Raw genomic sequence first — 19,860 nt, forward strand, 5'->3', positions numbered from 1 at the left:
TCAGTCCCAAAGTGAGTTACAGTGCCAAATTAATAGACATACACTACATGACCAAAAGTATGTGGATAACTGCTTGTCGAATATCTCATTCCAAAATCATGAGCATTAAAATGGAGTTGGTCCCCCTTTGCTGCTATAACAGCCTTCTCTCTTCTGGGAAGGCTTTCCTCTAGATGTTGGAACATTGCTGCGGGGACTTGCTTCCATTCAGCCACAAGAGCATTAGTGAGGTCGGGCACTGATGTTGGGCGATTAGACCTGTCTCGTATTCGGCGTTCCAATTCATCCCATAGGTGTTCGATGGGGTTGAGGTCAGGGCTCTGTGCAGGCCAGTCAAGTGCTTCCACACCGATTTTGACAAACCATTTCTGTATGGATCTCGCTTTGTACACGGGGGCATTGCCATGCTGGAACAGGAAAGTGTCTTCCCCAAACTGTTGCCAAATAGTTGGAAGCATGGAATCGTTTAGAATGTCATTGTATGCTGTCGCATTAAGATTTCCACTGGAAGTAAGGGGCCTAGCCCAAACCATGAAAAACAACCCCAGACCATTACTCCTCCTCCACCAAACTTTACAGTTGGCCCTATGCATTCGGGCAGGTAGCGTTCTCCTGGCATCCGCCAAACCCAGATTTGTTTGTCGGACTGCCAGATGCTGAAGCGTGATACACCACTCCAGTCGACACTTGGTATTTGCACATGGTGATTTTAGGCTTGTGTGCGGCTGCACAGCCATGGAAACCCATTTCATGAACCTCCCGATGAACAGTTCTTGTGCTGACGTTGCATCGAGAAGCAGTTTGGAACTTGGTAATGAGTGTTGCAACCGAGGACATACGATTTTTACGTGCCTCTGACTTGTTGGCATCCTAAGACGGTGCCACGTTGCAGTGTTATATAGACAAGCTTCACATGCTGACATTTCTCTGATTAGTTTTTTTTCTCATATGGAAAAATTATGTAAATCAATTCCTACCATAACCGTTACCACAGTATGTGGAGGTGGAGGGAGTGAATGTCCCATGTTCTCTTATATGAATATGGTAATCCAGCAAGTCATGTCCTCAAAGCCTACATGTCGTCATTTGAGTGTGTGGGTGTCTGGAGCTGTTTTTCAGTGTGTATCTATCTGCTTGTCTTTGTGTTCTGTTCGGGTTCCTTTGTGTGTAGTACTGGGAGGCATTGTATGTATGTGTGGCTTCAAATTAAAAATGATTTCTCAATCTCCTTCTAGCTCTGTGGGACTAACAATGACAAAAGTGTTCGTGTGCATTAAAAGAAAAATATAATAATTTTTATTCCTGGGTCTTGAAGTAATTGCTGGATTTATGTGGTGGCCAGGCAATAAAACTTGTATCCTTTTATCCCTCTTTCACTGGCAGCCAGAGAAACTATGTGTGTGTGTGTGTGTGTGTGTGGACATATTCTTTTTCCATTATAAATCACTTTTATTTTTCATAATTAAAAAAAGGAACCCGGCTAATACTACAAAGCAAACAAAAACACCCCCATTTGCCGTAATGCAGCTGGTACATAATCCCCTTTCTAATTGAAACTAAATGAGAGGAAGAGATCAAAATGTCCACACAGAGGGGGAGGAGGGGGGCTGTCTGTCTGCACATACTCTTCTCTTTTAGCTAACGGCTGCATTCTAATAGACTTCATGCCTACACTTGTCTCCTCTCCTACATCTGGCCTAGATAGAAGGACCAGGGGTGTATCTCAATAGTCTAAAGTGTCTTCCTCTCCTCATCTCCTCTCCTTCACCTGCACTGATCTGAATGAAAAGGATAGGTTAATCAGATTGATCAGCCAGTGACAAGCTGGCCCCAATCACGTGGGCTCATACTGACCAAACATCCAATGAGATCCACAAAAGCAGACACAGGTGTGCTGGCGTGCCACATTGGGCACATTCTATCCCCTACTGTTGCTCCATTGTTCAATGCTATTTCAGCCCAAGTTAGAACACAAACACACACACACACACACACACACACACACACACACACACACACACACACACACACACACACACACACACACACACACACACACACACACACACACACACACACACACACACACACACACACACACACACACACACACACTTAGAATGAAGGAGGTATTTGCTCATAAGGCCAGCAACAGATACCAGGTCACATACCCTGGCAGACAGAGGGATGTGAACAGTGTCAGCTCCCCTCTCTCACTTAAACCTCTCCTTCACCTTCTGTCCTCCCCTTCTGTTTCGCTCTCTCTCTTGCTACTAATATTCCTTCATTTGCTCTCTGTTCATGTTAGGACTCACCAGTACAGCTAAATGAAAAATGTTCACACACGTCGCAGACTTGACTCTTCAATATCCCCTCTGACTTCACTCGGCCTCTCATTCTCTCACTCAGCGTGTCTTTGTTCATCTTGGTTATGATTGAGCCTTTTAGTCTCGGTAGAGAGAGATGGAGGAAGTACAGAGGTGGAATAAGGGAAAGAAAACAAAGCATAGCCAGAAAGAGAGTTGCAAAGACAAAGAAAGGCACCTTCTTTTAGTGTGACGGTGTCTCTCTCAGGTCCTTAGTCCACCCGTCCCTGCAGGTGTACCACCTCCTCCACCCCTTTACCTGTGAGACCTTTCAGTTAGCAGTTTCCATGGCAATAGCTGGCCCCTTTCCCAGCGACGCTCGCCAGGCGCCTTATAACCAGTGTCAAGACTGCCACGAGTCAGAGAGAAACTCAATTATTTACTACACCACTGTGAGTGTGTGTGTGTGTCTGTGTGTGTGGAGAAGGAAACACATTTCCCTTTTTCTTTGTTACCTTGCCATGGTCACCACTTCTGTGTAAAGAAATGTCAAAGACTCCAGTCACCCAAGTCATAAACTGTTCTCTCTGCTACCGCACGGCAAGCCAGTCTAGGTCCAAAAGGCTCCTTAACAGCTTCTACCCCCAAGCCATAAGACTGCTAAACAATTAATCAAATGGCCACCCAGACTATTCACATTGACCCCCCCTCCCTTTGTTTTTACACTGCTGCTACTCGCTGTTTATTATCTATGCATAGTCACTTTACCCCTACTTACATGTACAAATTACATCGACTAACCTGTACCCGCGCACATTGACTCGGTAACGGTACCCCCTGTACATAGCCTCGTTATTGTTGTTTTATTGTGTTACTTTTTATTCAATTTTTTACTTTAGTTTATTTAGTAAATATTTCCTTAACTCTATTTCTTGAACTGCATTGTTGGTTAAGGGCTTGTAGGTCAGCATGTGACAAATAACATTTGATTTGATCTGACCTGACTCATAGGGCAATAGGGCAGCAACTACAAAAGAAGACAAGGGAAGTAGCTAAGTAATAGTATGCAGCCCTGCCAAGCTAACATCCCAGAACCCATACAGTCTAGTTAGCAAAGAAAGCTGCTCATTAAATTAAGTTAGCTCCCCTACTTAGTTTTATGTTGGATGTTTTGTCATTTTATAGCTGATATGGAGGGCTATTGATGGTCCATTGCCAAGTCAATAAAGACAATTAAATATGAAATAATTCCACCCCTCTGTGATTTCTTACTGGGATTCTGCTGATCTCACTCACACCGCCAGACCTACTGTATAATGTTGTATACTCTTTCAATAGGAGGATGAATAGACAAAGAGAAAATGGGCTTTGAAGTTTGAGGCATCTAATATATTGTAAGACCAATTAAATGCATTGTTTAGGAAGACAATGTTAGCGTGTGCGTGTGTTAGGCAAACCTGCACAGTGAAGGTTATCTTAAGTTAACATTACCTCCTTTCGACAGGATGTCATATGCTTTCACATAACCAGTGGCTTTATATAGATCTCCCACATACTGAATTATACGATATGCTGCAGTAGATTAAAAATAAAATACATTTATAGCCTGTGTTTTGCTCCGTATGTGTGTCAGAACCTAGTTTTCCTATGTTTGCCATAGCTCGCCCACTTAATCTGTGCATTATTGGAGAGGGGATTTAAGGGTGTTTGTGTAAGTGAATGAAACTCTCCATAGGGTTACCATGACCTATTCTGCTCCCACATAGCTCACAGATTCTTGTGACTGAAAGCTATTGGTTGTAATAATAATAATAATAATAATAATGTGCTCACATGGTCATGTCAATCAAATACGCTCTCATAACCTTACAAAGCCAGCCAGCAATGTAAGTGGATGTGGAGGTGGTAGGTTTATTTGTTTATGAAAAATCTAAGGCTTTTGTGACAATACGACAAGTGTGAGGAGGAGGTTTTCTATATATGTTTGTGTGTGTGTGTGTGTGTGTGTGTGTGTGTGTGTGTATGGAGGTGGGATATTTTCCTATGTTGGTGTGTGTGGGGAGAGTACGTGTATATTTACTAAACTCAAGTATAAGGTGTTTTTCTCCCTAGGGTGGTGGTTGGTGCTCAGAGTATGTGCTGAACCTGCTCTGGACACTGGGGACCCCATGATGGGCTCAGTTTTGCTGCATTCATCTGCTTCACAGATTGGCACTGAGGAAACTGGAGGAAATATAGACCGGGCCACATCCTAATACATACCCAGAATGGCCTCCTTTCCCAGTCTCCTATTTATTACAAATGTGAAAGGGCTTATGTGAAAGCAATATGATGGCCCATTGTGTGTGTGTGTGTGTGTGTGTTTGTGTGTGCTTGTGCGTATGCGTGTAGACGTGTGTGTATAGAAGTGTGTGCGTTTGTGTGTGTGTGGGTTATGAGCCGCTTTTTTTGTTTGCTGAGGAGCCAGGGAGGTGTAGGCTACTACTTATTTCTCAGTTCATAACACTGGATTTCCTCTTCTAAACCTTGGGCTTAAAATGACATAGATTTATTGGAAAGTGAGAGAATGTGTAGGTGTTTCTCAATATGCGTACTACGGTACTCCATCATCTCCTAGCTCCTTGTGCATTCACCGAGGATGTTCTCTTAAATACGCTCTTGTGAGGACTAGAGCGTGAAGAACGGATAAAACAATACATTTGAGAAGCACTCGCACTCCCCCTACTGTATTACCTCACGCTACCCCTCTATTTACTGAATGTTCTTTTAGCTAGGACAATTGCAACAATAGAGGAAACAAGGTATACATTTTACTTCATAACTATCAGCTAGCTACAGTATATGTGAATCGTAATCATCTAGCTAACCAGATAGTTTAACAGACAAAATTATTTAAGACTAATGTTTTGCAAGGTAGATGTCAATTGTTTGTGGGTAACTAGCTAGCGAACAATTCTTTGTGGCTTTATCAAATCAAATATTTTTGGTCACATACACATGGTTAGCAGATGTTAATGCGAGTGTAGCGAAATGCTTGTGCTTCTAGTTCCGACAGTGCAGTAATATCTAACAAGTAATCTAACAAATTCACAACGACTACCTTATACACACAAATGTAAAGGGACGAATAAGAATATGTACATATAAAGATATGGATGAGCGATGGCCGTGCGGCATAGGCAATAGATGGTATAGGATACAGTATATACATATGCGATGAGTAATGTAGGATATGTAGACATTATTAAAGTGGCGTTATTTAAAGTGACGAGTGATACCTTTACTAAATCCATTTATTAAATGTGTTAAAGTGGCAAGAGATGAGTCTGTATGTTGGCAGCAGCCACTCTATGTTAGTGATAGCTGTTTAACAGTCTGAAGCCGTTTTTCAGTCTCTTGGTCCCAGCTTTGATGCACCTGTACTGACCTCGCCTTCTGGATGATAGCGGGGTGAACAGGCAGTGGCTCGGGTGGTTGTTGTCCATTATCTTTTTGGCCTTCCTGTGACATCGGGTGCTGTAGGTGTCCTGGAGGGCAGGAAGTTTTCCCCGGTGATGCGTTGTGCAGACCGCACAACCCTCTGGAGAGCCTCGCAGTTGTGGGCGGAGCAGTTGCCTTACCAGGTGGTGATACAGCCCGACAGGATGCTGTTGATTGTGCATCTGTAACATATGTAACATCTGTAATCAGTTTGTGAGTGTTTTTGGTGATAAGCCAAATTTCTTCAGCCTCCTGAGGATGAAGAGGTGCTGTTGCTCCTTCTTCACCACTCTGTCTGTGTGGGTGGACCATTTCAGTTTGTCCATGATGTGTACGCAGAGGAACTTAAAACTTTCCACCTTCTCCACTACTGTCCCGTCGATGTGGAGGAGGGGATGCTCCCTCTGCTGTTTCCTGAAGTACACGATCATCTCCTTTGTTTTGTTGACGTTGAGTGAGAGGTTATTTTCCTGACACCACACTCCGAGGGGCCTCACCTCCTCCCTGTAGGCAGTCTCGTAGTTGTTGGTAATCGAACCTACCACTGTGGTGTTGTCTGCAAACTTGAGGATTGAGTTGGAGGCGTGCATTGGAGGCGACCACGCAGTCATGGGTGAACAGGGAGTACAGGAGAGGGCTGAGAACGCACCCTTGTGGAGCCCCAGTGTTGAAGATCAGCGGGGTGGAGAAGTTGTTTCCTACCCACACCACCTGGGGGCGACCCGTCAGAAAGTCCAGGACCCAGTTGCACAGGCCGGGGCCGAGACCCAGGGTCTCGAGCTTAATGACGAGTTTGGAGGGTTCTATGGTGTTAAATGCTGAGCTGTAGTCAATGAACAGCATTCTTACAAAGGTATTCCTCTTGTCCAGATGGGATAGGGCAGTGTGCAGTGTGATGGTGATTGCATCGTCAGTGGACCTATTGTGGCGGTAAGAAAATTGGAGTGGGTCTAGGGTTTCAGGTAAGGTGGAGGTGATATGATCTTTGACTAGTCTCTCAAGGCACTTAATGATGACAGAAGTGAGTGCTACAGGGAGATAGTAATTTAGCTCAGTTACTTTAGCTTTCTTGGAAACAGGAACAATGGTGGCCATCTTGAAGCATATGGGCACAGCAGATAGGAATAGGGATTGATTGAAAATGTCTGTAAACACACCAGCCAGCTGATCTGCGCATGCTCTGAGGACGCGGCTAGGGATGCCGTCTGGGCCGGCAGCCTTGCGAGGGTTAACACGTTTAAATGTTTTACTCACGTTGGCCACGGTGAAGGAGAGCCCACAGGCTTTGGTAGCTGCCATGTCAGTGGCACTGTATTGTCCTCAAAGCGGGCAAAGAAGTTGTTTAATTTGTCTGGGAGCAAGACATCGATGTCCGCGACGGGGCTGGTTTTCTTTTTGTAATCCGTGATTGACTGTAGACCCTACCACATACGTCTTGTGTTTGAGCCGTTGAATTGCGACTCTACTTTGTCTCTATACTGATGCTTTGCTATTTTTATTGCCTTGCGGAGGAAATAGCTACACTGTTTGTATTCGGTCATTCGGTTTCCAATCGCCTTGCCATGATTAAAAACGGTGGTTCGTGCTTTCAGTTTTGCGCGAATGCTGCCATCAATCCACGGTTTCTGGTTAAGGAAGGTTTTAATAGTCACCGTGGGTACAACGTCACCGATGCACTTGCTAATAAACTCGCTCACAGAGTCAGCGTATACATCAGTGTTATTGTCTGAGGCTACCCGGAACATATCCCAGTCCACGTGATCGAAGCAATCTTGGATAGACCTGAGCACGGGTGTTTCCTGTTTTAGTTTCTGTCTATAGGCTGGGAGCAACAAAATGGAGTCATGGTCAAATTTGCTTAACCTCTCTGGGATCGTGGGACGCTTGCCAGATTCAAAAAGAAATCTATAAAATCAAACTTTATTAAATTACACATATAAGATATCAAATTAAAGCTACACTCGTTGTGAATCCAGCCAACATGTCAGATTTCAAAAAGGCTTTTCGGCGAAAGCATAAGATGCTATTATCTGATGATAGCACAATGTCAACAAAGAGAGTGTAGCATATTTCAACCATGCCGGCGCTACTCAAAACGCAGAAATAAAATATAAAACATGCATTACCTTTGACGAGATTCTTTTGTTGGCACTCCAATATGTCCCATAAACATCACAAATGGTCCTTTAGTTCGATTAATTCCGTCCATATATATCCAAATTGTCCATTTATTTGGCGCCGTTGTACCAGGAAAAACAGCCTTCAATTTGCGCAAAATCACGACAAAATATCTAAAAAATTACCTCTAAACTTTGCCAAAACATTTCAAAGTACTTTTGTAATACAACTTAAGGTATTTGTAAACGTTAATAATCGATCAAATTGAAGACGGGTCAATCTGTTTTCAATACAGGATATCAACAAACTCACGGTACTTTTCAAGGGCCTGTTGCACAAAACTAGGATAAGGGATTAAGCCAGGATATCTTGGTGATCCTGGCTCAATTGATCCGTAATCCGGTTGCACTAAAGATGGATAGGGGGCAGGAGGATATGTTATGGTATAAATTACCATGGAGATTTATTCTGTGGAGCTAGCCTGCTCCAGACCAGGCTAAATTCCAGGATCTATTTAATCTCATCCCTAATGTCAGTCAGCAGTCACCACAAATGGAAACCAATAGTTATTTCACTGCTCACTATACATTGTTATCACATATAACTAGACCCACTGTTATTATTTAAACGTTTGTGATCATTAATTTCAATGATTTTGGATAAAAAATGATTTTTAGATGATGTTGCTATCATTAGATAATTTACAGTTTCCCATAGACTATAAGGCTATATATAAAATGATAGAATATTAGGGCCACAGAGGGGAAAAAAACACAAGTCATAATATTGTAACCAGTTGTTTTAAAGGAGGACAGTTGTTAAAATGACAGATGTGGGGCATTTCGTGAAATTGTACTTCAGTATGGTTTCATAAACAAAGACATGCTGATGTGCCAGAATATTAAGTATCACATTGTCATAAGTATCAAAACAATATGTAGCTTTTCTGCAGAAAGAACCAGCCTCATAAATTTATGACTTTATCCTTTTTCTTCAGTGTGGCCCTAGTACTCTGTCATATAAACAAATACACATTCCATATGAATATAAAAACACAATGTGTAACATTATGTTCCTTTATTGAATAAGGACAAAACAAAGCAGGTAAACCATCAGCTCCTTTCGAAACTGAAGTCACAGTGACTCTACAAGATGGAAAGCACAGAATCCAAGCATATTATACAAAATGATACATACACATTCAAAGGTCTGTATATAACACACCCTGCATGTCTGCACACTAAAATAAATGCAGGACAAATCCATACACATCAACTGAACAGACAAATGAATGGATGCAGTAGCCTCCCTGCAGCCTTGTATTACACACAGTATACCGCACAAACATCATAAGAGGCCAAATTCGTCAAAAAACGAACCCAAAAAAACCCAAATTCCTCTGCCACCGCAGGACATATTTAACCAAAATTGAAAGCACACATACTAACTAAAATAATTCAACACATATTGGTCCCTCAGCAGCCGACCACTGTCGTCATCAGGGAAGATTGCCGGATTGTCCCAGTCCATGGCTGGTGGCACTCTGGGGGCCCTCTCCTTCCTCAGGCAGGCCACATTGTGGAGGACAGCACAAGCCACAGTAATATCACATGCCCTAACAGGGCTGACCCTTACTTTGTGAAGGCAGTGAAAGCGTGCCTTCAGGAGGCCAAAGGTCATTTCAACTCTGGCCCTGGTCCTGGCATGGGCATGGTTGTAGGCCTGCTGTGCTTCCTGGGGGTCTGTGAAAGGTGTCAGGAGAAAAGGCTGGCAGCCATACCCCCTGTCTCCCAGCAACACACCAGAGAATTCACCTGTCAACACAAAATCTCATCATTACTACCTCATAAACACAGTGATATTCTTGACACAGCCATGATGGTTATAAATAGGGGTTGTGTGGCTTACCTTGTGATAGGCACTGATAGATTTCAGAGGCCCGAAAGATTCTGGAGTCATGGACTGAGCCAGGCCATTTTGCCACAACATTGCTGATCACACAGTCAGCATTGCAGACCATCTGAAATCATAAGATGAGGAATATTACACCAATCAATGCACATCACTGGCAATGCAGAGTGTTCGTCAATGGACAATATCAAAACGTTATGTTCACCTGAACATTAATGCTGTGAAAGGATTTCCTATTCACAAAATCGGCCTCATGGGCACCTGAGGGGGCTTTTATCCTTATGTGTGTGCAGTCCACTGCACCAATGACATTGGGGAAACCTGTCACACAAAGTAATGAGTATCCTACTATGTGTTAACAGTTGTCCTGTAATTTGTAGATCCTCTTACCTGCAATCCTATAGAACTCCTCTTTGATGTCACAGAGTCTTCTGTGGCCAGGGAAGGAGATGAAGACATCTGCTAATGCTTTGATAGCCAGACACACACTCCTTATTGTGCGGCAAATTGTGGCCTTGTTCAGCTGTTCTGCATCCCCCACTGAGTACAGGAAGGCTCCACTAGCAAAAAAGCGCAAGGCCACACAAACCATTTGCTCCACACTCAGTGCATGGCTCCGTGCAGTGCGGTGCTTAATCCTGGGACCCAGTAGTCTGCATAGATACCTGATGCCATCTGCAGAAAACCTGTATCTTTCATATAGATGGTCATCAGGGAAGGCCAGTGGGTCCAACCGGTCCCTGAAGACCCTTTCTCGCCTGAAGGCTCTCCTCAGCACAAGTGCTTCTTCATCCACCACATCTCGCACGAATGGGCATGCCATTGTCAGAGCAGAAAGGAACACACAATTTTGGGCCTTCATATAGGCTAGTGGCCACACCTGGTGCTGGGGGGGTGGGCAAAAGAGGGCGATGCCTTATAACGATGACTTGGTTGTACTGATTGCTGGGAAAATAAAAAAAAACCTTAGAAAGATGCCACCGTCCTGTGTGCTCACAATAAGAGCTCATATGTCATGGCTCACTTGACTTTACGAGAATATACCTAATTTTTATTTTGAGCTGTGTCATCTTCTTGGAGCTGGGGGAGGAAAGAAAAATAATGATTAATACATTTGTGTTACAGTTAGCATACAGTGTACATTGAAGGCATATCTCACCTCCCTCTCAAGTTTTTTTATTTCAAGGTCCAGTTTCCTAATTGTCCTCTTTTTTATTTCGGACTCCAGTGCAAGATTTTCCATCTTTTTCTTCTTGTACTGAATGTCTATGTCTGCCAGTTCTATTTGGCGCCGGAGGTGGTTGCCATACAACTTTCTGATAGCTTGTGAGCTCTGTGAACACAATACAATTAGCGCAGCTGGAATTTGGCAGGATGTGGTGTCCTTTTATTAATACGCACTATGTTGCCAGGCTGGTTTTCCCACTGTATAGCATCTGGGTCCTGTAAAAGAAATTAGATTTTTTGATTTTGATGAGGACTCCTCACCATTGTAGAGTAAATAGTACTTTCACAGTCTTAACATGATACCTCATGCCTTCTGGAATCCAGAGAGATGGTCTCCTCCTCATCATCGTCTCCATCATGTGCTGTTGCTGCTGCACTGGGGCCTTCACCCTATCACATTTAATCGGATTCATATTGAAGCTAGTAGACAAGACATGCCAGGCCTACAGTATGCCTTTGATGGAGTACTCACTGGATCAGCATCGTCTGGTGCTTGTGCTGGTGGCTCTAACAGGAACCCAGTGCTGCCAGACACTGCAAGGCAATAGGTAAACCAAAGTCAGACAGTCCAAATTGATTCAATATGAATGTGGTTGTATCCCATGTAGAGATGGAAGGACATACCTTGAATGAAGCGGGTGGCATCTTGGGAGGAACCTATGCTCGTCTCTTTCCCCCCAGGGATCCCCTCTAAGACGGGCCTGCCTTTATTTAGCTCCAAGGCCATGTCCTCTGCTGGGGTAAGGTCAGCCTTTGGTGACCCACCACCCGTGCCTTGTCTGTGGGTATTCTTTTTCACTGCTAAAACAGTACAGACAATGTGTGAGCAGGCACCTTCTGGGTACAATATATGCTTGTGCTTTGTTAAATATTAGTCAGGGACCATACCATTCTGCAGAATGTTCTTGTATTTGATTTTGACCTGCTGCCATGTCCGTTTTGGCCCGTTCATGTTTAATCTACACACACACACACACACACACATTTAATGGAGTCACACTGCAAAAAATTACTTGGTATTTTTGTCTTGTTTTCAGTAAAAATATCAAAAAATTGATCATAGCTTTATACAGTGTGATGGAGTTACTTTACACAATTTCACTCATATCTGCAGTGCATTTCAATTAAAAATTTAACCGTTTCATAATTACAGTACAACTGCATTTTTGGAGATGTGAATTAAATATTTGAATTGTAATTGTGATGTTTCAGCGGAGCGGTGAGTGTGTAATTGTGCACTACTTACGCATTCAGGCGGTCTGCAATACTTTGCCACGCTTTTTCTCTTTGCTTTATCACTGTGGCGGTGTTGCCTTTCTTCTTAATTATATCTTTTACCTCCTCGTATGCCTCCATGAGGATTTGTGCTTCCGACGGGGAAAAGTACGCGGCTCTAGTTGCCATGGTAAATCAGTTAATCTGTGATCTGTGGCGGGGTCTATTTGAGTGAGCCGTGAGCGCGCACCTATCCAGGATTGGTTTCACCTGGCTTAATGAATCCGTGTCTGCTCATCCTGGCTTGGTCTTTGTGCAACCAATTAAGCCTGGACGCACATGTTTTGGCTTCATTGAGCTCAGCTGAGTCATTTATCCCGGATGTCTTAATTCTACTTTTGTGCAACAGGCCCCAAGTCTTGCTCAACTCTCAAACATAAACACACGACGTCACTCCACTTCCGGGTCAATATCTTTCTCATTTTACTAATGAAAAACCTTAAACTTTTTCCATACAATGGCGACATCCAGTGGAAGCAGTAGAAACTGCGTGGAGAGTGATTAGAATTCTGGTTTGCCCATGAATACCCATTGAACATACAGGAACTTAACAATAAAAAAGTTAGTCCTCAGGGTTTTGACTGCTATATAAGTTCTGTTATACTTACAGATATGATTCAAACAGTTTTAGAAACTTCGGAGTGTTTTCTATCCAAATCTACTAATGATATGCATATCTTATATTCTGGGGATGAGTAGCACGAAGTTGAAATTGCGCACGCTATTTTTCCCTAAGTGAAAACTCTGCACCCTATCCTCAAGAAGTTTTAAGGGAGGGAGGGGGAGGGCGTTGTATGCATCACGGAAGTTAGAGTAGCAATGGTCGAGAATGCTACCAGCCCGTGTTGCACATTCGATATGCTGATAGAATTTAGAAAGCCTTGTTCTCAGATTAGCTTTGTTAAAATCCCCAGCTACAATAAATGCAGCCTCAGGATGTATGGTTTCCAGTGTACATAGAGTCCAGTGAAGTTCTTTCAGGGCCATCGCGGTATCTGCTTGGAGGGGGGGATACACACAGCTGTGACTGTAGTCAATAGGGCTAACTATTGTAGTCAAGCAACATATTTCTGTGCATACTTTCCGTTGAAGCTGGCATCGATGCATGCTTCAAAATATGTACAAACAGAGTATGCATTAGAGAAGTGCCCTCCGTGCTCCGTTTCTCATACTTTGATTTGGACTCTCCGACCCTCCCGTACTCCAATTTGTGTGCCCGGAGCACAGTAGTATGCATTTTGAGAACACCCTGTGTGTGTCTCTAGATGTGTGGGTGTGTATGCTTTTTGCGTTTTTTTTTTACCTTGTCTATTATTCTGAACAAAAATATAAACTCAACATCAACAATTTCAATGATTTTACTGAGTTACAGTCCAGGAAATCTGACAATTTATATCAATTCATTACATAACTTCCTTTCACATAACTGGGAATACAGATATGCATCTGTTGGTCACAGATACCTTTATAAAAAAGTAGAAGTGTGAATCAGAAAATCATACAGTATCTGGTGTGACCACTATTTGTTCTGACAAACACAAACTCAACATTAGGGACACTGTTGTTTGATTAGGAATATTCAGAGGTGTGTGTGAACCTGTGTGAGGGAGTGTGTGACCTGGAATTAGTAGGTTTATTGTAAGCAATCTAATAACAGAAGAGTGCTTTTACAGAGACACCAATGTTACTATTGTAGGGTCGATAGGCCCCACAATAGTATGGTACTGGTTGAAGCTCAGTGTTAAATTAAAATCTCTCTACCATCATATCTAAGCCAATATGACACCAATCTCAGTGATAATTCACAAATTAACTTGATTGGTGGTACACAACACACTCCACCTCTTGTCATGAGCCGTCCGGCCGTTACCGAGAATCACATATCAGATTGATAAACAGGGTCGTTAGCAATTGAGTTTTCGCCTACCACAGTAGGTTGGCGGCACCTTAAATGGGGAGGACGGCGTCATGGTAATGGCTGGAGCGTAATGGTATCAATCACATGGTTTGATACCATTCCATTTGCTCCGTTACAGCCATTATTATGAACCGTCCTCCCCTCAGCAGCCTAGCTGGCGCTTACCTAGCTCAAATTCTAGATGATGGATTAAAATGAGACTATAGCATCCAATGGATTTAAAAAATGTCGGATTGACAACGTTGTTAGGCGCAACAATATTTATCGCTCTGGCGTGCTCATTTCCCTCCATTAACTTCTTATGGCTGCAATCCCGTTAACGGGATCGATATGACAACAGCCAGTGAAAGTGCAGGGCGCCAAATTCAAACAACAGAAATCTCATAATTAAAATTCCTCAAACATACATGTATCTTATACCATTTTAAAGGTAATCTTGTTGTTAATCCCACCAAAGTGTCCGATTTCAAATAGGCTTTTCAGCGAAAGCACCACAAACGATTATGTTAGGTCACCACCAACTCACAGAAAAATTCAGCCATTTTTCCAGCCAAAGAGAGGAGTCACAAAAAGCGGAAATAGAGATAAAATGAATCACTAACCTTTGATGATCTTCATCAGATGACACTCATGGGACTTCACGTTACACAATACATATATGTCTTGGTCGATTAAGTTCATATTTATATCCAAAAACCTCAGTTTACATTGGCGCCATGTTCAGAAATGCCTCCAAAATATCCGGAGAAATTGCAGAGAGCCACGTCAAATAACATAAATACTCATCATAAACTTTGATGAAAGATACATGTTTTACAAAGAATTAAAGATACTCTTGTTCTTAATGCAACCGCTGTGTCAGATTTCAAAAAGCTTTACAGCAAAACACAATATTCAATCATCTGAAAACAGCGTTCAGCCACAAAAGCAAGCCATACAGTTACCCGCCAAATTGTGCAGTCAACAAAACTCATAAAAAGCATTATAAATCTTCACTTACCTTTGCTGATCTTCGTCAGAATGCACTCCCAGGACTCCCACTTCCACAAGAAATGTTTGTTTTGTTCGGTAATGTCAATTTTTTATGTCCAAATAGCTATTTTTGTAGCGTGTTTGGTAAACAAATCCAACGTCAGGAAGTGTGTTCACTAAAACCTGACGAAATGTCCAAAAGTTCCGTAACAATTAGTAGAAACATGTCAAACGATGTATTGAATCAATCTTTAGAATGTTTTTAACATAAATCTTGAATAACGTTCCAACCGGAGAATTACATTGACTTCAGATGAGCGATGGAACAGAGCTCCCTCTCATGTGAACGTGCATGGTCAAAGAATGGTCAAGTCATGGCTAATTCCCCTCTCATTCGTTCCCCCTTCACAGTAGAGGCATCAGGCAGGGTTCTACAGACTGTTGACATCTAGTGGAAGCCGTAGGAAGTGCTATCTAGCTAAATGCTAGCTTGCTAGCTAACTAACATGCAAAGAATGGTAGCTAGCTATATTTGTTTATGGAAGATTTGTTACACCAATAACTTTCAGCCATTAGCTAGTTAGCTAGCTAGCTAGAGCCAGACAACAGCTGACCTTGACACAGAAGCTAACTAACAATAGCTAGCTCCCGTCCAAATTCCAGTCCTACATTTTTCCACAAAACATAGCTAGCTAGCAAGATACATCAGTTCAAAACCAACACCAAACTTTGGGCAAATTGTCACGCTTCTACCTTACAATGCATGCAATGTAATGAGCTTTTGCAACATTAGCTATGGTAAGAGCTAGCCATATTTCACTGTCAGAAAGGAAACAACTCAAACTGTAGCTGAGAAAACAAATGCACATGTAAAAAGCATGCATGTTTGCTAGAATCAGAAAAACTCACCAGTTTCGAACACCGGTCTTCTTGACATTTTCATCCAAATACAGTATGTGTTGATTGTCAGTGCCAAACTCACAACTCTGCTATTTGACCGTCTTGATTGTATTTACAGCTCCAATCTGGATGCTGGACTAGCCCATGTGTTGGATATTTATTTGTCAACAACTCTGCCGTGCACATCCATTCCAGTGGCTCGGCGCTAGGGGTGGGATAGGGGGGAGGGGGCTAATGCCAAACCAAACCCGGATTATATAAATGTATAGGATGCATAACTCTGCAATGCATTAGGCTAGAAACAAGCTGTAAAAGACACAACATTAGGCTAGTAACAAGCTGTAAAAGACACAAGTTTCAAGTTACTTGTGTTCCCACAAATCTGAACCAATAAGCAAAATGATGTATTTTCCAGACGATGGAAATAAATATTTTACGGACGTTGAAATCAGGTAAATTTTCGATTCTGAATAAATGTTAAATACTTTCTGCACTTTTTTTACTGTACTGTAATGTACTGCGCTCTACTGCCATGGTTCTCAAACCTCTCCTCAAGGACCCCCGTACATTTGGCAATTTTGCTGTAGCTCTGAACTAGCTATTCAAGAGCTTGGGGATTAGTTGACAAATTGAATCAGGTGTGCTAGCTCTGGAATAGATAAATTACATGGAATGGCCTGGGGTCCCCATGGAGAGGTTTGAGAACCGCTACTCTACTGTACTGTACTGTCCTGTGCTGTCCAAACTTGTGAAACATAGATGTCTAATATTGGTTCAGATTTGTTCCAGTCTGGACTGGACCAAATCTGAACCAAACAAACATGTCTATGTTTCGAAAATGCTCTCCTAACCTGCTACGAAAGTAACTTGTATCGAAGTGGCGTGTTTTTAGGGAATCACGTCCGTGGACGTTGAAATCAAGGCTGGTCCGGACTGCACTAAAAAAAATACAAAAGACATTGGCGTAGGTCCCCTTAGTCGGAAGTAGCCATCAACAAGGGGGATCTGGGGGGACTCTCTTTCCAACTGCTCACTCAAATGCTCACTCAACTTATTTAGTACTTTGAGAGTCAAAGGAGCTGGTATGTGCTTAATGAAAAGCAGCTGTTGATATTCACCCCCCTCCCCTCTTTAAAGGGAGAAGCCATATGTTTTGTGATGGAACTTTGCGATGGAACTTAAGCTTATGAGTGTTTTAACGATGCATCGTATCTATAACAGCCGTAGAACTCACATGCGTTTCCTAAAACACCACGTAGGGAGAACTTTTAATAAGTGCGTCGTTAGAGCATGTGTCGATACTAATAGGATTGAAAGAAAGACAGCGCTGCTCTCGGATCAGCATTCTCCATTCAAATATTACCTTAACATTAGATACTGAGGACGGATCAGTTCCTAGAAAGAAATGATCACCGATGGCTGCAAATTTGAGGCGGCTTATTTGAATGCTTAAGCTATGGCAGGGTTTCCCAAACTCGGTCCTCGGGACCCCAAGGGGCGCAGGTTTTGGTTTTTGCCCTAGCACTACACTGGACAATACATTTTGTGAGACAAAACAAGTAGGCATTGGTCTGAAGCTGAAAAATAAAGGAAATTAACTAGCACCACAATGCCTATTCCACCCATGCTCTACCAAGGTTTTCTAGCACACAGGTTTGAACTACTCCAGTAGCTATGTTGGTCTATTGTACTTCAAACAGTGTGTATGCAGGTTGCTTAGGATTATAACTTAAACAGCCCAATTCATACTCTTCAAAGGAATAATGGACTTTACAGTGCCCTGCTATTAAAATAATATATATATACAGTATATATATAATATCAGCACAGCAATTGATAAAACAGGACTATTTTTGCAAAACAAGTGTTTCTGAGCTTATGTCAATATTACACAGGTAAGCTAACAGTTACAGAAATCAGGAAGGAAGATAGACTCTATAGACCTTTACATTTGAGTGACTGTGTCCAACACACTGTTGTTATGTTGGGCACCTACTGACCAAAAAAAAGATGCTATGAAATATATATCTGTGACTCACAACCTGGATTCGGTCTTATGTAGCAAAATTTGAAAGGGTCTTTTTTACATTAAATAAAGTAGAGACTCAGAGCTACAAAATGGTATATCATACACTGCATTTGAGGAACAATGGGAAAGTAACTCTGCTTTGAAAGTTGATCAACTTGTAAACTCACTTTTGAGAAAATATCCTTTGAATATTTTGCTATCTAGTGAAGAGATCTTCTTTGTCTTCACCCGTTCAGTATTGTTCACACCCTCACCCTAAGCTTTAGCCCCAACCATCTCGTTTCGCTCTCGAAGCGCACACTTAACGCTCTGGCCGATAATTTGTTTACCTCTGGATAGCATGAAAACAGCCTAAACTGCTCTGCTGGCAACAATTTCATGACGCTTTTTTGCAGACGTTTACTGACACCGGCCATATTCAACGGGTGTTGTACACACGTCACTTAACATTAGCTAACGAGCCAGCCAGCCAACCTTAGCTAGTTAAACAATGAACAGTGCCAACAATGCCACAGGTAGGCTGGACAATAGAACAAGTCAAAATTCACCCAAGGCTGAAAAACAGCATTAGAACGTTGGCTAAGCTGGAACACTAGCACGAGCCCATAGCAAATGAATGGAATCAAACGTTCGCAGAGCCTGTTTTGACTGGAGTGATGCTTAGAATTCCATTTCACCTAAATGGCACAAAAAATGTATCCTTTTTATTTTACTACTACAATCTGTTCGTTGGACAAAACTGATAAAAAACGACTTGTGTAGAAAGTAAACATCTGCACCTCCATGGTGTCAACTGCGCTTATGTCTGCGTAATGAGAAAGTAAGGAAAAATAAAAAACTATTTCTGGTCTAGTGATCGATGACAAACAAGCTCACTGACCAGACTTACATAATTACAAAGAGGAGATTCTCCTGAATAAAATGGTGCCTGACTTGAAAAAATCGAAATATACACTGTGAGATATTGGCGAAATAGACTGGCATGCCTCGCCATAGGAAAACAATGGGGGGAGCTCAGCGTTCCAAGGGCAAAAAGTATTTTGGGGCTAGCATTTGATGACAACCGAGCTCGCTGCCCAGACTTACATAATTAGAAAGAGGAGATTCGCATGATTAAAATGGCGTCCGACTTGAAGAAATCTAAGCATACACATTGTGAGATATATGGCGAAATAGACAGACATGCCTATATTTCCCCTACAGGAATCAATGGGACGACCTCAGAGTTCCATGAGTAATTTTTTGTTTTTGCTTACATTTTAACTATAGACAACGTGAGCAGGTCTCATGGCCAACAATAGCGAAGAAGGCATTGTGACGTAGAACAATAAGCTGGGAATAGAACGTTCGGAAGGCGAGTTGGTGCCACGGTGCTCAATAGAACTAACAGAAGCTGGCAGGGTGAAAAATGCCCTAAAATAAGGCCTGTTTTTTAGTGATTACTTCAAAACAATGGCAAGCAGCTGGGACATATGGTCATATTATGAAACTGGGCTCCACGGCTTATGCAATGAACTAGTTTTTATCAGAAAAAAGCTTTGTTAAAAATGTCATGTGTCCAGCCTAACACAGTGCTGGGAGCAAACCAACCATGTTCAATGTTAGCTAACTAGAACAGCAAACAGCTCTGGGAAACGAATGATAACATCAGCTAAGGAACCAGCCAGCTAACATTAGCTAGCTAACAGTACAGTTTAGCTTGAAATGAAACCACTTTCTGTCAA

General features: G+C 42.3%; 2 protein-coding genes across 9 annotated transcripts in view; one reads left to right on the forward strand and one right to left on the reverse strand.

Annotated features, from left to right (window-relative positions):
- Window positions 1–19,860, forward strand: part of LOC139570855 (potassium voltage-gated channel subfamily KQT member 5-like) — a 146,389-nt gene that overhangs the window by 40,238 nt on the left and 86,291 nt on the right. The gene's annotated exons all lie outside the window — the stretch shown is intronic.
- On the reverse strand, window positions 8,944–12,644 carry LOC139570842 (putative nuclease HARBI1). 4 transcript variants are annotated; one of them, XM_071393099.1, is made up of 11 exons: window positions 12,289–12,644; window positions 11,931–12,001; window positions 11,667–11,843; window positions 11,515–11,576; window positions 11,346–11,432; window positions 11,217–11,258; window positions 10,975–11,148; window positions 10,860–10,895; window positions 10,206–10,760; window positions 9,813–9,924; window positions 8,944–9,718 (listed from the first exon to the last, which is right to left on the reverse strand). In XM_071393099.1, exons 1-8 carry the CDS (start codon window positions 12,444–12,446, stop codon window positions 10,860–10,862), a joined length of 807 nt encoding a protein of 268 aa, XP_071249200.1. In that variant the 5' UTR covers window positions 12,447–12,644; the 3' UTR covers window positions 8,944–9,718; window positions 9,813–9,924; window positions 10,206–10,760. The 4 variants fall into 4 exon arrangements, with proteins under 4 accessions (XP_071249200.1, XP_071249199.1, XP_071249198.1 ...); XM_071393098.1 differs by having other exon boundaries at window positions 10,860–11,148; XM_071393097.1 differs by having other exon boundaries at window positions 10,206–11,148.

Source organism: Salvelinus alpinus, chromosome 3, assembly GCF_045679555.1.
Source record: "Salvelinus alpinus chromosome 3, SLU_Salpinus.1, whole genome shotgun sequence".
NCBI classification, from domain to species: domain Eukaryota; kingdom Metazoa; phylum Chordata; class Actinopteri; order Salmoniformes; family Salmonidae; genus Salvelinus; species Salvelinus alpinus.